General features: G+C 46.7%; 1 protein-coding gene across 1 annotated transcript in view; it reads left to right on the top strand.

The window, feature by feature from the left end:
- Positions 1-13593: 13593 nt before the first annotated feature.
- F8 (coagulation factor VIII) overlaps positions 13594-16609 on the top strand; it is a 122537-nt gene continuing 119521 nt past the window's right edge. The window contains exon 1 of the mRNA XM_019521223.1: positions 13594-14128. Within this exon, the coding sequence (XP_019376768.1) occupies positions 13968-14128 (161 nt within the window). The 5' untranslated portion in view covers positions 13594-13967. The remainder of the gene's footprint in view (positions 14129-16609) is intronic.

Below are 16609 nucleotides of genomic sequence, written 5' to 3'. Positions count from 1 at the left end.
GGTGGGTGCTTGCACGTGGTGGCTGCCACTGCCACCACTGCTGCACCCCATGTCGCTTTCTCCAAGGCTGCTGATGGGCCTTGCAGCACAGGCACAGGATGGTGGCAGTGGTGGCCGCTGCATGCAAGGCCCTCTCCCTGGCCAGTCAGCCAGCTGGCTGGGCAGTGCATGTGCGGCCTGCAGAAGGGGCACCGCTGCCCTCGCCCCCCTGGCCCTGCTCCTGGGAGCAGGCACAGAGAGCGAGCTGAGGTGGGGGTGGGGAGGTGCTGCGGTGTGCTGTGTGGGGCCAGCGGCGCCCTGCGCACCCCTGGGTAAGAAGCAAAGTATGGGAATGTGCCGGGGGAGACGCTAACACCGCACCCTGGTGTGCGTGTTATCCCCGCTCACCTGTGCATACCTCTTACAGCCTTTCTACGGACCCCCAGTTGACAACCCCTGCTCTAAGATAGAAAGTCAGAGCTAGATCCTTCATTAACACAGGTGGCCACAGTTACATCTAAGTTAAGGGTGCAAAGTTCCTTTATAATAGCTAAGTATCTGGTACTCAGTGTGAGAAACAAACCACATTATTAAATCTTCTGGCCAAACTGCAAGGTGAGGGGAGCTTGAAGCAGTGTGGACTGAAATCACCAAGCACAGAGGGATAGAGGAAAGTGAGTCAGTGGAGCTTGCCTTCAAGATCAGGGCCTATTGTGCTACTCCCTGTACATACCCACAGTGAGAATCAGTCCTTGACCCAAAGTGCTGCCATCTTACATAGACAAAAGGTGGAGGAAAGGAAGCCTTTGCCCTATTTTAAACATGGTGAACTACGGCACACACAGCATTGTGCAACTTGCCCAAAGGAAGTCTATAGCAGAGCTGGAACTTGAGTCTAGATTTCCTGTCGTTCATATCAGCACACAAACCATCAGATTATCCTTCCTTTTTTTTTTTAGGTGTTACTGTAGGCCTGTGTTTAATCTTCATAGGCAGAAGATCTGGCCAAAGCCATAGGACACCCACCTTAAGCAGCAATACAGGTGGTCTGTTAGCCCATAAAAACCTAGGAGTCCAGACTAGCCTAGGGATTGACACGACACTTCATTCAATGAGTGACAGAAAAGCTTGATTTACTATAAGTATTTAAACTCAAGTCAAGTGAGCCCAAACCAAAGCAAAGTCTAGTAGCTATACAGTGATGATCTCTCACCAAACAGGTGACAAGAGAGATGATCTGTTTCTTTCAGCTTCTTGAGATAGCTGGGGTGCAGCAGCAGTTGGTGTCAGAGAGATTTCTCACTCTTGAAGCGCACCATTAGCTGTTTTTACTTCATTCTTATACCCTTAGTCCAGCATCTTCAAAGAATTCTTTTAGTTGTATAAATCAAGAAAGAGTCCCAAGCAGTAATTGACAGCAAATCCTGTTAATCAAACTGCTCATTATAGGTTATCAGAAGGTTCCAATTTGAATGAATTACCTTCCTCAGTGACAAGAGGTCATCCATTTCTACTAAGTTTGGAACATATCAAGAAACTGATTAACAACCAGGACAAATAAGATTTTGGGGAGTGTCCTTGGAAAACTAAGGGAACCACTAGACAAAACAAGTAAATCAGGAGGAGACATCTATCATATATGGAGAATGACTCCTCCTGTACATAACATGAGTTAATTGCAAAAGAAATATTTACTGTACTAATTAATCAAGGATAGACATTTCACACGGTTACATACCAGACAACTAGGAGCCTGCTTGAAATCATCATGAATATAGCAAGATAATCTGGAAGGGATACCTCATTATTTCTTCTCCGAAGGCCTAGCCATGAACTTGCATCCTCTTGCACTATGTTGTTAGCATCAGTATTTTGTATTTTAACTTTTGTGAGTAGGCCCCAGCTTAGCATGAGTTTCAGAGTTATCAGGTTCCTTGCACCTTTGTGCCAGCCACAAAGATAGGCTTCCAAGGGCTTCAACCCCACAAATCTTTCTTCCAGCCATGGTCCAAAGAACTGGGGTTCCCTCACTGTGGTCAAAGTCTGATTAAAGGTGGCTGATTAAAGGTGGCTCAATGGGAAAGCTCCTGCCCCAGCCTGGAAGAGCCACATATAATCTTTGATATCCCAAATGTTATAGTTTGGAATTTTAGCACCCTTCCATGGGAAGGGAGAACCTCCCATGTGAGTGCTGGGAAGGGAGAGTTCTTGTGGGTGGCCTCTTGTTCACTAATTCTCTGTATTCCAAAGAAGCAGCCCACAGGTCACCTACACACAAAAAAGTCCCAGGGGAGATTAGACACAGTTCACTTTTTCTGAGTCATCTACACCCCCTACAAACTCTCTGCTGAGCTGAGAATGCACAGTGCAGGGAAACAACTAGGGTGTTCTGTGTGTATGTGGGTGCCCCGTCTGTGCATGTCTAGAGTTAATGCCATGCTCACTGGGTGCATCTACATGAGATGCTGATTGAGCAGTAGCTGAATAATACTGCACAGTAGTGTGGCACAGCATAGTGCTAATATGTTATTGCTCAGTATTATTAGGCTACTGAACAGTTGTGTCACTTAAAAGACATTTGCCAGTACTACTGTGCAGTAATTCTGGTTACTGTGCATTTATTTAGTACTTGATTATACAAGTACTAAATAAATGCACAGTAACCACTGCACGGTAGTGTCTTGTGTAGACACACCCACTGTGTACACCAGTGCCTGTGATGTTTGCGCCTGTGTTATATCTGACAAACTTCAAATCCCATCCTCCCATTCAGAATGTCTGTCTCTGGATCTGAGGCTGACATGATGGATTCCCGTTCTCCATGTGCTTTTTCATCAGGCAAGTGGGCCCCTCTGTGGTGTTCAGGAATCAGTCTGCACAATTACTGCTCCTAGTACTATACCTTCTCACCCAGCCAAATTTAGGGTTTGGACACAAATCACATTTATAGCAGTTCAATCAACTTTTACACCAGTGTAAAAAAGGAGCAACCATGAAATGCATTGCCATATACTAGTGCCATGTGTCCATAGTTTATTGCTGCATAGCTGTTTGCCCAAGGCAAACAGACAATGACCTAGTCCCTTGCCCCCTAGTGGCAAGGTATGGTAACAGCAGCCTACTGCATGTAAGAATAGTTGTTCATCTGTTTGTTCTGGATCCCGGGGTAATGTTCATCAGTGCACACACACAATTCTAGTAATTCAGAACCATGCCACGAAAAAAAATCACTAATGATATTCAGTTGACCTTTGAAGTCCCCTGCACAGTTGTTAGGACTTGTGAGTTTGCTTTGCAGTGTGAGTACTAGTGTTGAGAAGTGGTCAGTTCATTTCCTTTGCTAGTGCTCTTGCTGTGCCTTTCTTTTTTAGCACTAATAATACTTCCTGGCAGTACACTGACTTATGTACCAGCGTTCAGTTTAAAGTTAACACAAATCCTATTTGCATTCAGGTTGACAATCCATTCATCTTTGGCTATAACACTTTTCACTGAACCTGCAAGGGATGTGTCAGTGCTAGAGGTGCTCTTGTCACGCACATTGTTCACACTGTCCACCCTCTACCAATACTTGCATGCTCTTGCAAAACAATACACTACACTTCTTCCATATGCCAGGCATGATCCTGGTTTGTGCAGGCTGTCTCAGTGTGTGCAGGTCAATGTGCAGTTCTTGCTTTACTCTGATGTTGAGGTCCACATGGCTTTCTGGTTTGGGACTTGGGTAACCCCCAGCGTTTCAAGATTAGCTCTTCAGCATTAGATCAATCACAAATGCTTCCACAGTTTCACTTTTTCTTTTTACCCTCAGGTTAAGAACACATCTCATGTGTTTCATTTTTACTTGGTGTGGAGGACTCATCCAATTTCTGTAATACAGTTGTCATAGGTAGCCTCCTCTAACTGAATTAACTGAAAACAGTTAAAGCCACAAAGTGCAACAACACCCAGTGTTGTGAGAGAGAAGGCTGATTGTCTTCCTTCTCACTGGCACAGGTTGCTTCATTGTCTTTTAGTTGTTGCCCATATTCTTAGTGTTCTCCTTTCAGTAGAAATTTCAGCTCTTCCATTCTTCCACTCAGATTTTTATTGTCTTTAATTTCTACATGGTGTTCAGGAATCACTCTGAAACCAATAGACTTGAAAGAGATCTTTACTCAGCAATGTGTCCCAGTTGCAACTCTTTTCTATAGCATATGCTTCCAAAACTCCTTCCTAGACTTCCTATCTCTGAAGGTGATGAAAGTTACAGTTCCCAACCCCACTCTTTAGGGCTTGGCAGCTGTCTTTCTGAAAGTTGGTCAGTGTGGTCATATCTATTTGGCTTCCCTCTGAACCCTGGGTGACAAAATAAGTCTGCTAGCTTCTACTAGATGTGCCAGAGACTGACAATTAGGTCAGTAGATGGCTTTGAGAGGCTGTAAGAACCTGCCCCAGGATCACGCTCAGGCTCCTGGTGAGCCGTAGGAAGCTCATGTCTGCTGCAAGCCACTCAAGCTCATTCCTAACTTGCACAGTTTGCCTAACTTCTGGAGGTCTATCCACATGAGTGAGTATGCAGGGCTTATTTTATCAGCAGTGAACCCAGGGCTGGAAAGGAAGCCTGAGAGACATGTCCTGAGGGTGACTGCTTGTCCAGGCCAAACATTTCCAGCTCAGCTGCACTGGGAGCTCTGGTGTCTGGTTTCAATGCATACCTTCCACATTTTACCGTGAAATGTGTTTAGTGAGGGAAACAAGTAAGAATAGCAGAGTATGTGTCCAGATTTATTCATCCTGTTAGCTTGGCACTGGACATGAAAGTGTTGGCAATGGAGAAGCTGCTGGGGGAAGGAAAGCCAATAGTTGCAAACTCTCCTCATCAGAACTGACAGGATGGTCCAGGCCATGATAGTTCAGGAGACATGCAAAGGAGAGGACCCTTTGAAGTTGCCTGAACCACAAGGTATGTCCAGTGGCACCGGAAGTCATAATCATCATCAGTAATTAATGGTGATGACAAGTTTGTACCTTCCAGACCCGGAGTACAAACACTTCGGACTTTGAGATTGAAGTGGGGCAGTGTCTTTATTTTATTTGTATGCCAGGTGCACATAGAGGCCTCCAATCAGACAGCAATAAAACCTTATCATACTAGGTGACTAGGAGCTCACAATCTTGGTTTTTGACTGGGTGTGAAAGGTACACAAACAAACAGATGGGAGTTTGGGAAATGGCTTAAAGGGTAGAGATGAGTGAGTTTCATGTACTGGGTTGAAGTTTCAGCCCAGTTATTATCAGTTGTTTAAAAGTACCATGCAGGATATAAGCAGCTTTACTCTGGAGAATGTACAGCTGCAATAAGGCGGAGGCAAAGCAGACAGGATGTGTGTGACTGTTTGTCTGTGGAGGGGATGCCTAATAAAAGCTGCTCATTTTGCCCCAGGCAGTTGTTTGCTGGAAAACATCTCTTTAAAAAAAAAACAAACCTCCAAGTTATGAGTAAAAAGCAACACAGCTTGTACACAGACTGGAGGAAATGTGATTTTTGTTTCCAGCCCAGCTTTGAACTGTGAGGAGAGGGCTTTCTGCCCAGACTCTGTGAGCTGCTGTGTCAGCCATGCCATTAGATAACAAGGAGGAAGGAGTGGGCAGCCTTCCTGGAGGTATGGGTTTTTCACTGGTTGGAGGGGAGAGTCCCTTGAAAAATTTTCATCCTTAGCAGGGGCCCTGGTAGTTAGTATTAATGCTTGGAAGGTTTTCCCCAGAAGAGCCCACACTTGATACACTTGCAGACTGAGGGAATAGTGCTGGGAAGGACAAGGGGTGTCCCCACTTTTCTCCCACCCCCCAACTACCCAGGCAGAAATGCAGCAGTGTTTTTTTTCACTCCCACAGTTGTTAACAAGGATGTAAAGCCAAAGAGGGCCAGATCTGTAGCTGGCATAAAGTGACATCATCAGTATCCCCATATTGACTTTGGAGGGAGCTCTGCTGGAGGGAGAATGTGGCCATAGTACGTCACAAGAAGAGGACAAACAATGGCAGTGGGGAATGGGAGGGGGTCAGAGACAAATGCCATGAGTATTGTGCTCTGTGACTGGAGGAGCAGTGTGGAGAAGGCCTATGGATAGGTAGAAGCCAAGGCATTTCAAGCGGCTTCTCAGACTCAGGGAACAATCACAGAAGCACTTGGGAGTCTGAAATATTGGATGTCCAGCTGCTTACTCCTTGCATGACTTTGGACAAGTCTCGGTTTCCCCATCTGTTAAAGGGGGATTGTGCTGCTGCCTTGCTTCTCAAAGGAGCTGCAAGTCTGGATGAATTCCTGTCCACAGAGCCCAAGAGGCATGTTCTCAGGTCTGATCAGAGGCTCATGTTCATTTCTTCCTTTTTCTTCTCGCCCTAGATTTCTTTGGTTTTTTTCTTTCCACTCATACCTGCTGAGGAGACAAGTACCAGTGATGGACACTCAGTGTGGTGCTAGGGCTGAAATCCCAGGAGTGGGATGCCAGGACTCAGCTCCTTCTCCCCAGGAGTGTAGGGGTAGAGCTGAGTACCCAGGAGCTCCTGCTTGCTGACAGAATGGTGCAGTGGCACAGTAATCTCAGATCAGGATGCTGGGACTCAGCTGCTGGAAGAAGTTCCAGTGTTTCCTGTGGGTTTAGTGCCCAGAAGCAGTACCCTGATAAATAAATATGGATAGTAAGGGGGGTAATGATCACACCTAACACGGACCTTGATGATACTCTCTGGGTCTGGATCCTTGGAGTTAGCCATGTACACCTGATTCAAAGGATCTGTTGGGGAAGGGGCAGCGCACCCCAGGCTGCTCTAACTTCTGCTGGGTGGTTAGTAACCCTGAATATGGGAACCGCCCAGCAGAAGATTTAGACAAAGTTGTTTGGAGATTCTGGTCAAGCTTTTCTACTGTTGTTCCCATGTAGAGATTAATACCTTCTATATAATCAAAAATATGGTTTTAATTTGCTAGTGAAACCCATAGGTTGCCATTCCCAGGGCATGGAGTATATAGCTTTAATTATTTTCTTCAGTCTCATCCTCAACAGTAGCTCTGACAGTCACAATTTGCATTATGTCCAAGACAAATTTCCTCCATTTCACTGTCATGAAATGTTCTAAAGCAGGGATCAGCAACCTACAGTTTATGAAGAGATTAGATCCAGCCTGCCAAGGTCTAAGCTGGGCCATGTTTTTACCAATGGTGTGCTGATCCCTGCTGCAGCCCAGCTGTCCTTGCTCTCTTCCCCACCTGTCCTGCAGCCTCTGCTCACTGTCATTCTCAGGGCTCTGTATTGCTGCTAGCCATGCTTCTTGGCAACACACTTTTTGTTGGAGGCTGTTTTAGTGGGATGAGAGCAGGGACAGCGGTGGTGGCAGTAGGGAATCAGCAACCCAAAGTGACAGGTGGGTCTCAAGGGGCCGTCTATCATTAGTAAAAGGCTGCTGACCTCTGTTCTAGAGTATGTGTGCAGTTACCATCTCTCTCATACCTAGGGCCATCCCTAGGGGACATGAATTGGGGCGACATCCCTGGGCCCCCTACTTTGGGGGGCCCTGGAAAGCTGGGCCAGCTTCGCATCCGGCTGCTCACTACCTCCCTGCTCTCCCCCCCACAACTGCTGTGTCTGGGCCCTGCACCCTGCTATGGTCGTCTCTGTCCATAGCATCAATCTTCAGATCATCCACTGTAGCTGAAACAATAAATTCTGTATTCCTGGAGAATTTGTCAGTGGCAGTGAATGTTTCGTGGTCAAGTTCAGCTTACACAAGACTCCCATAAATACAGATATTTAACAGGTTACATCTATAGAATAGGGCCAATGCTGCCTCTCATTTAAGTGAATGAACATTCAGTTTTTCTTAGTGCCTGTGACACCCAAGGCACCCATCTCTAATGCTGACCAAGACAACTCTGCCAATACTACCTTGGAGGTGTTTGCAAACAATGTTGCTCAGAGCTGGGGTCCTTTGGACTAACTCCTTCAGACTTTTTGCCAGTGTAGCACAGTAGTGCTTTCAGGTTGCTATTTTGGGCAGATAGGTTAGGCATTAATTTCCCTGCATAGTTCACTGTTCCCAAGAATATTTGGACCTGTTCCTTCTTTGTTGGAGCAGGCATGTTGGGGATGGCCCAGACCGGGGTGGCAATTATTTGGGTCCACAGGCCACATAGGGAGTTTTCTTGAGCAGCTGTGGGCTGGGGCACCACATGCCTCCCCCCCAGCAACTCACCAAAACTCCCTATGTGGCATGGGGCCACAGGCAGGAGGGGAACGGTATTTGGGAATGGGATGGGCAGGCAAGGCTGGGATCATGGAGCAGGGGTGCAGTGACAACATGGGGCTGGAGCCTGGGCCTGGAGCAGAGCCATAATCTGTTACCCACATGCCTCTGTGACAAGCACAGGTTCTGGGGCAGGGGCGTGCAGAGGGTGGATTGCAGTTCTGCCCTGACCTGTGCCATCACTATCCCAAGGTCCTGGCTCTGGCCCCAGCTCCCCACCCAGCTGTGTACCCTATCCATGCAGCTCCCAGCTGGTCTCCATGGAGACCCCAGGATTGCAGGGCAGTGACAGCACAGGGCCAGGGCAGAGCTGCAATAAAGTCTCTGCACGTCCCTACCTGCAGAACTGGGGCTCTGTCCTGACCCTGCCCTGTGCTGCCACGGTCCCGAGATCCGGGGGTCTCCAAGGCATGTGGGCACGAGGGGAGCTGCAGCTGGGGCCAGGGTTGGGGTCATGGGGTGGTGATAGTGCAGGACTGGGGCCAGGGCACAGCTATGCTTCACGCCCTGCACACCCCTGTCCGTGGAACCCATGCCCATCACAGGGGCGTGCGGGCACTGGATTGTGGCTCTGTCCGGCCCCAGCCCCGGCCCCGGCCCCGGCCCCGGCCCCGGCCCCGTGCTATCACTGCCCTAAGATTCTAGGGTCTCCTTGGCTGACCTTCTTGCTTCTGGATGCTGTTCTTTGACAGCCCGCAGCCCCATCCCAGCTACCTGGCTATGCACCCCACCCACATGAGTCCCACCCCCAGCAGTGGGTGCAGGGTGGATGGGCCAGGGTGCCTGGGCAGCGGGGCTGGGGCTGGCAGCAGCAGCTGGAAGAAGCTGCCACCACCAGGGCTACTAGGAAATAGAGTCCAGCCCGGTGCTGCCTCAACTCTGCTGTGCACCCTGGGGCAGTGGGTCTGGTTGCATGTGCCATGGCCTGCACTACCCCTCACGCCTGGGCTGGGCAGGACAGAGGAATCTGCCATGGCCTGGGCAAAATCCCTCCATGTGCCAGATGTGGGCCGCAGGCTGTATTTTGCCTACCCTGCCCTGACCCAGAGGCATTGTTGCATAAATTGCTGATTTTATCCCCTGGAGGCTAGTCCAATTCACCTCTGGAAGAGAGTCACACTTTCAGGCTGGATCCAACTCTATTTTATTGCTTGCAAGCAGGCCAACAGAGGAGCTTGTTGCTCAGATCAGTGTCGACCCTAAACAAAGAGCGCACGTGGCTTTTATTGAGCTAGCATTTTTTTCAGTTGACGTGTTACATTTTGATTGGATATTTCAAAGCAAAAGCGGAGCAACCTATAAGACATAGGTAGTGGGCCATCCTGTACCATGTGGGTGGAAAGTTACAGAATGCAGGGGTTAATACTAAAACAAGGAACAAAGAAACATAGAGAAAAGTATCTATTTTCGCTACAGCATTACAGGGCAGCTCTGCACCCTGGGAAGTGGCAGCACATGGGGTAGTGCAAGCTGTGGCTAGGATTGGGGCTGCTGTGCCAGACACCACTCCCTTGTTCCACTACTGGGATGGACTGAGCTTTGCTGGGATGTATTTGGTGTTGTGTTTGCCAAACACAACCAAAAGGAGAGTATGAGGACAGTTACTCAAAGCAGGGGAGGAGAAAGAGGCTCTGGTTCTCTAAAAGCTCTTGTTACATGCAGAGAGCCCCTGCTGATGCATGAGGCAGAGAAAAATATTTGGCACTGCACTGGCTCACAGAGGGCATGGGGGTATTTGGGTGGGTGTGTGGAAGCCCACCAAGAGACCCCCATAGTCACACAAGCAGGCACAGTGACAGGGAGCACACTGGGCTGGAGATGGAGTCACTGACTCAGCAGTGCTCAGCGATCTCTGGCAGCCTGGGGAGGCTGTGGTCATGTTGGGAGTATTGTTCAAGGGCCCCCAACCTGCTGGCCTTGGCCAGTGCAGGCAGTCTCACCCTCCCTCCCCCCTGCACCGAAGGCTGAACTTCTGTTCTGTTTGCTCCTGACTTAAACTAGGGCACTTACAGAAACCTGCATAGTTTTGAGAGATTTTGAATGATTTGCAGGGTTTTGAATGTGTGTACCTAGCTTTTGTCAGACAAGATTCAGCATCATATCCTTTTCTTTTGTGGATGCTCATGTCCAGCTCCATGTTCTTTTCTGCCTCAGCTCCCTTTTCGTACACTATTTTGCATTGTTCACAATGCCCACAGTGTCAGAGTGCTGTCCACCCTCTGTAGGCGTTGGTTTGGCCTACATGATTCACTTTGCCTGACAACTTCTAATTGCCTTATCAAGAGCAGTTAGTTCTAAGACTAGTTCTAAGACTTCCAGTAGTCTCCCTCTGAGTGTTATGGCTCAACTCCCAATCTGGTATCAGATCCCATGATCTGGCCTCTTACCAAGGACTCCATTAACACCTCAAACTTGCAAGATTCTAACTTCAGCCTTTTCTGTATTTCTTTACCTTCCTTTTCCATGCCTGGCTTCAGACATATTGGTCATATATTTATTTCATTCTTGCACAAAACTCAGTATTCATCAGATTTCTGTAGTCCAGTTCATGGTTTGCTTCCTCTGTTTGAGTTAACATAGAACAATTAAAAACATTAATGACACCTATACACGAGCAGTGAGGCTGCTCCAACACGCTGTAATTACAGCATGCTGGAAAAGACTCAATTAAATGAGTCTGCTGGAGCATTGTAATTACTGCACTCCAGCAGCTTCCAGTGTCTCGTGTATCAGCATTCTTGCACTTAAAAATGACTGCAGGGGCACTTTATCTAAAGCTCATTCGATGAGCTTTAGATAAAGCACCTTCACCAACACTTTTAAGCATGGGGACACTGCTACACAAGGCGCATGGGGACATTGCTACACAAGGCGCTTTGGGCACTTTAATTAGAGAGGCTCCAAGAGCCACTGTAAGGTACCATTTCCCCACGCATCAGGATCACCAGCAGCTGCTTTGTGGGTCCCATTTCTCCTTTCCCCACCATGCCTGGGGGGCTCTGTTTGCACCTCCATTTTCCCCTTCCTGCCATACCAGGATCCTTAAATTTCTCCCCATGTCACAGGTTCTTGTGTGCCCCCCATTACCTTTTCCATATACAGTCGTATAACCTGGGGGCTGAGGGTGGCAGTGGGCACAAGCCCCAGTTCAGAGGGGATGCCAGAATGACAGGCTTCAGGAAGCTCACGCTGCCACCATCCCACCACTGCCACAGTGGCACCTGTTTGAAGAGTTTGCACAGAGGCAGTAGCAGCCTGAGCTGAGCCACTCCTGCATGAGCTCCTGCATGAGAAGGTAAATACTCTCTTCCCTCCCTTCTGCCCCAAGTACCCAAATTTCAAGCTATGCCTCTGTCCATGTGCCTCCCCATTCCCCCTCTTCTCTCTTTCTTCCCTTCTTTCTGGAGGTCCAATCAGAGAAATACTATATAAGGACCTGGTAGACTTGTCAGACAAAGGATAGAGAAGTACAGATCTGTCCCAGTAGAACTTTTTCATTTTATATAGAAATTTGTATGTGCCTGAGCGCCTCCAAGTTCCTTGGGCATCTTGATGAGCAATTAGACAGCTATTTACCTCATACCTGCTTTACTTCAGAGAACATGGTATGTTGGAGTGACTCATGGGACATTTCCCCACCCCATCTCATTTGCACAGCAGATGCTAAAGTGAGGCAGGGCATTGCTTTTCACCTTCCTGCCTTTTCAGTATTTGTTAATAGAGAGAGACAAACCAAGGACCTTGGTGTGAGATAGTGTGGGGGAAATTTCTAGTCATTAAAAATAATGAAGAGAAAAATGTGAATTTAAAAATAGAGAAAGATTTGCATAAAACATTTTGGTGAATCATATCTGAGCTGTTCTCCTAGACTCAGAGACAGAGTGAGAAAGTGAGTTTGCTTTGACCATACAGGAAATGGATAGACAGGGTGGTATGGTGTGTTTCCAGCTCTCTCCCCATTCTGTAATTATCTCGCTGTTCTTCCCTATACCCAGTGAAGGACCTGTTTTATTTACAGTAGCCTATCCATGGGTGTTAAAGGAAGTGAGTGAGTGTAATTGTCAGTGGAAAGATGGGACTATTTGTGGTTGGGTAGCAGAGACTGTGACATGCCAGTAAGAGGCATGACATCATTTGCTAGCTGAGAGCATCCAAAAAGGGGTTGAAGGTGTAACTATGGGGATGTTTTGCATATGTAAACTAGTACCCATGATCCCCTTTAGCTAAATAGGCAATTGGTCCCTCTTGATTAGCATCCAATCACCATCATTGAATAAAGCTTCAGAGGCAGAGGAATAAATCCATAATGCTCTTATTTAGCAGGATAATCTTATGCCTGAGGGAGGGCATAACATCTTTTCTGGCCTTTGTGACAATCAGTTGATGCCCAGATATATGAATCTGGATTTCCCCTTATGAATGCATATAATAACCCACAATGGGTCTAGTGCTGCTCTGATAAAGACAAAGCTCTTTTTATCTTCAGGTCTGGGCTCACCATTATCAGGTGAAAGCAAAGCAGTAACTTTGTGGTCAGAATAGGAAGCAGCTAGGAAGCAGGCTCATTTTAGGGAATGTGTCCTGGTGCAGGGACCAGAATCACAAAGATTTGGATAAACTCACTCTCTTGAACTGTACCATCAACTGTTACCAGCCAACATGTATTTCCTCAATATATGGTAGGTCATCTTCACGATCCATTAATTCTTTGGTTTCTCTGCTGGAGCTGCTGGCCAGAGACCCAGCTGTGATGGTGGGCTGGGCGATACATCTTCTTAACCCAACGAACTGGAACAAGACTTCCCTACTATTATGTAAACCATTCAATAGTGATTGCATGGCAGCAACTACTTCTGGGCTTTTCTGTGTTAGGACAGATGAGATTGCAGTGTTTGATCTCAGCACTAGAGGCATGCTGGTCACTGCAACTATCCCACCCTGCCCTGTGCATCAATATCACATGTTAAAGTCATATGTATTAATATTATAAAAACAGCTTGAAAACATATTCTTCCCTCTCTCTGCACTTCCAGAACAGCAGACCAGAACTCAGTGTCAAGTCCACATTTCACTCTTGATCTGCTTTCTCTGTAATGGGCTCAACCCTGGATCAGAATGGTTCTCATGTTTGGAAGGAAGATGTCTTTTGCGGTTCAGGCCAATCTGTGCCCGCCACCTGACTGTGCTTGCCTGCTAGAAAAAAGAATAAAGCACCTCGCTATCCATAAACAGTGAGGAAGGCTGGACTCTCATCTAGCATTTGTCTTTTTCCTACATAGCTGAGAGGGAAGGTGGGACTAAGCAGAAACCACGCCTAAATTTCCTTTCCTCTGACACCCTTCCTCACCTCGCTCCAAGGATCTGATTCAGAGCACACAGAAGGCAAAGCCAATTCAAGCACACACCCTGCGGTTGGAGTCCTGCAGGGCAAAAGAGGTTAACGTTTGCTTGCCCTCCCTTTTCCCTTTGTTTTTCCTCTCATTCTGTTGCTACCATCAGAAGAGACATCCTGTCATTTAAGCATGTTCCCCTTCACATCATTCTCTCTCCTGAGCTCACTGGAAAACTTTTCAGCAGTTTGACTAAATCTGCGGGTGCCGGCTCCACCTCCTTTTCTCCTGTGGATTTAAGCAGCTGCATTGGAAGATAAAGCTTCTTCTTGTCTTTCCTTCTGTAATTGTGAACTCTTTTGCCTCCGCAGCATGGGGGCCACCATGCTGGCTGGAGTCTTGTGCTGCTTCCTGCTAGGGTGCCTACTTCAAGAGAGCTTTGGCCTCATCAGAAGATACTACATTGGTGCTGTGGAGACAGACTGGGACTATGTGCACAGTGACCTGCTCTCTGTGCTGCAGGCAACAGCAGGGTAAAGCCATTTGTGTCTTAATATTTCATCTGTAATGTTTACCACTGCAATCAACCATGCTGATATTTGTGGAAGGCTTGGCTTTGAGGAAGGTGGCACCTCAGTGGACCACAGGCATGGACCGTAGTGGTGATCCTAAGGGATAGATGAAACCTTTTAACAGAAGTGTATACATATACACAGAGAGGCAGGCACCTCACAGAGGCACAGGCTTGTGCTTCCTGGGGGATATATCTGCTCATGTGTGTAAACACAACTGTAGATAGATGTATATGATTGTATGTATGAATGCACCTACCTGAATATGAGTATGTGTGGACATCTTCATCTATGTGCATCTCAGATGGTTTGTACATATGTTTGTGGGTGGAGCTCTATCACTGCACTGACAGTGTAGTGCCAGTGCCCTGCACCTTACATCATTAATGACCTCTGTGTGACATGCCTGCTGAATGTTCCCAGCAGTTTAGATGTGTGGGAAATCCTGATTTATTCAAGGTTTGTTCCTCTTGCGGTCCACTTATGCAGATATAAGTGACTGTGTATGGTTCAAAATAGGGGAGAATTACACATTGTCACACACTCGGACAAACATATAGGCAGACGCACAGAAACATGCTCTTGTATGAAGGATGGATGAGTTGAATCTGCATGCACACTGGTAGCTAGCTAAGGCAAATGGAAATGTATGCTTTGACGTTGATGTTGTAAGTTTCTGTCATACAGTGCAATCATTTGCTATGTCTTTTTCCATGCATTTTTAAATCTATTCTGCTCTTACATTTGTGATGCTCTGCACCTGGTACAAGTGAGATAAGGGTTGTTGTCCAGATGGTTGAGATGGAATTTCCCCTTCTACTCATAGGGTGCATCTACACGAGATGCTACAGTGCAGTACTACATCATAGTTTGTTGTTACTGCACAGTAGCATTGCCAGGCGCTAACTGCGCAGTGACAGTACTGTGCAGTAGTAACGAAATACTATGCAGTGTAGTAGCATCAGGAAAAAACCTCACAGCTCTGGTATTGTGCAGTAACGCTGGATATTGCATAGTCATTTAGTACTTGCTTATGAAAGGACTGCGCAGTAACAACTGTGCAACCCGCCACATGTGTAGACGTGGCCATGTTGTACTTAGCAGGGTCCTGCTCTGCTTTGTGACAGAGGAGTGAGGAGACTGCATTGTGTGCATTCTCCATCATATAGGGTTGTTGATTGTAGTCATGTTGGTTTAAGGACATAGACAAGGTTCTTTGGGTAAATGTGGTATCTTTTATTAGACCAACTAAATAATTGGAAAAATTGTTCTTTGCAAGCTTTCAAGTATAAAGACCCTTCTACATCTCATAGATTTTATATCTCATAGATTATACAACTCATCCTGTAGATTATATGAGGTGCAGGTGGCAGTGCTTCTAATTAAGCTCTCAAACACTTCCCCTTTTTTCACCTGTTTTCAGTTGCTCATAACTTTGCCTAAGTGTAACAGTTTGGGCTGATATTTCCTAGGGCTGGTGTCTTCCTCAAGATGACCAGATATGCAAAGTTTTAGCTAAAACAATTTGGCTGCTTTTAGGAATGAGACTAGAGGAGAATGTGTTGTTTTGCCACAAGATAATGGAATGACTGTGAGAATTGTTTTGAGAAGCTCCACTGCCCACATGCTTTAGCTACGGGATTTGGCAAAGGAGTGGCTCTAGTGTCAGGTCTGTGCTTTTAGCTTCTCATCTGCCAGCCCACTCAATTCTGGCTAAGTAACAAGTAGGGATCCTGGTTTTCTGTTAAAAAAAAATCACAAATACTCTGATAAAAATTGCAGATTCTCTGATTAAAACTCCAAAATCCATGTTGTTTCACAATTAAAATAAAACGCCAGTATATATATAGGTATCAGTTGAACACAATGTTTTATAGATATGTTCACCATTTTAAAGCAATTTGGAATCCTACCAGTGCCTGAATCAATACAGACAATCCTCGACTTACAACGTATCACACTTACAACTTTTATAAATTGACACCCTGTTTCAACTTTACAACTCCAGTTTTGACTTTGCAACGCTTGATCTGATGCGATGCCACACCAACGAGCAAGTTCGTTGCATCGTTCATCTACCTGGAGAACATCTGTCCAAACTTCCTTGGATGCTTTCTTTAAGAAAGCAGACAAGAGTCCAGAAAAAACTGCAGCCAGGACTCCTGAGAAGATTCCAGCCAAGAACTCAAGCAAGAGCCTTTCAAAAAGCCCAGCAAAGTTTCATAGTTTCATAGATTTAGGGTCAGAAGGGACCTAGTAGATCTTCTAGCCCGACCCCCGCCAGGGCAGGAGAACAACAAAACCCCAAAACAAAAACGGGACTCAAATGAGTCCAGCCAGGTAGGCATCCAGCCTCTTCTTAAAGACCCCCAGGGTAGGGGCCAGCACCACTTCCCTTGGAAGTTGGTTCCAGCTCCTAGCCGCCCTAACTGTGAAGTAGTT

This window comes from Gavialis gangeticus, unplaced genomic scaffold (assembly GCF_001723915.1).
Source record: "Gavialis gangeticus isolate Ggan-Ray unplaced genomic scaffold, GavGan_comp1, whole genome shotgun sequence".
Classification (NCBI taxonomy): Eukaryota; Metazoa; Chordata; order Crocodylia; family Gavialidae; genus Gavialis; species Gavialis gangeticus.
The sequence above is the reverse complement of the archived record's forward strand: the minus strand, read 5'-3'. Positions and strand labels throughout refer to the sequence as shown.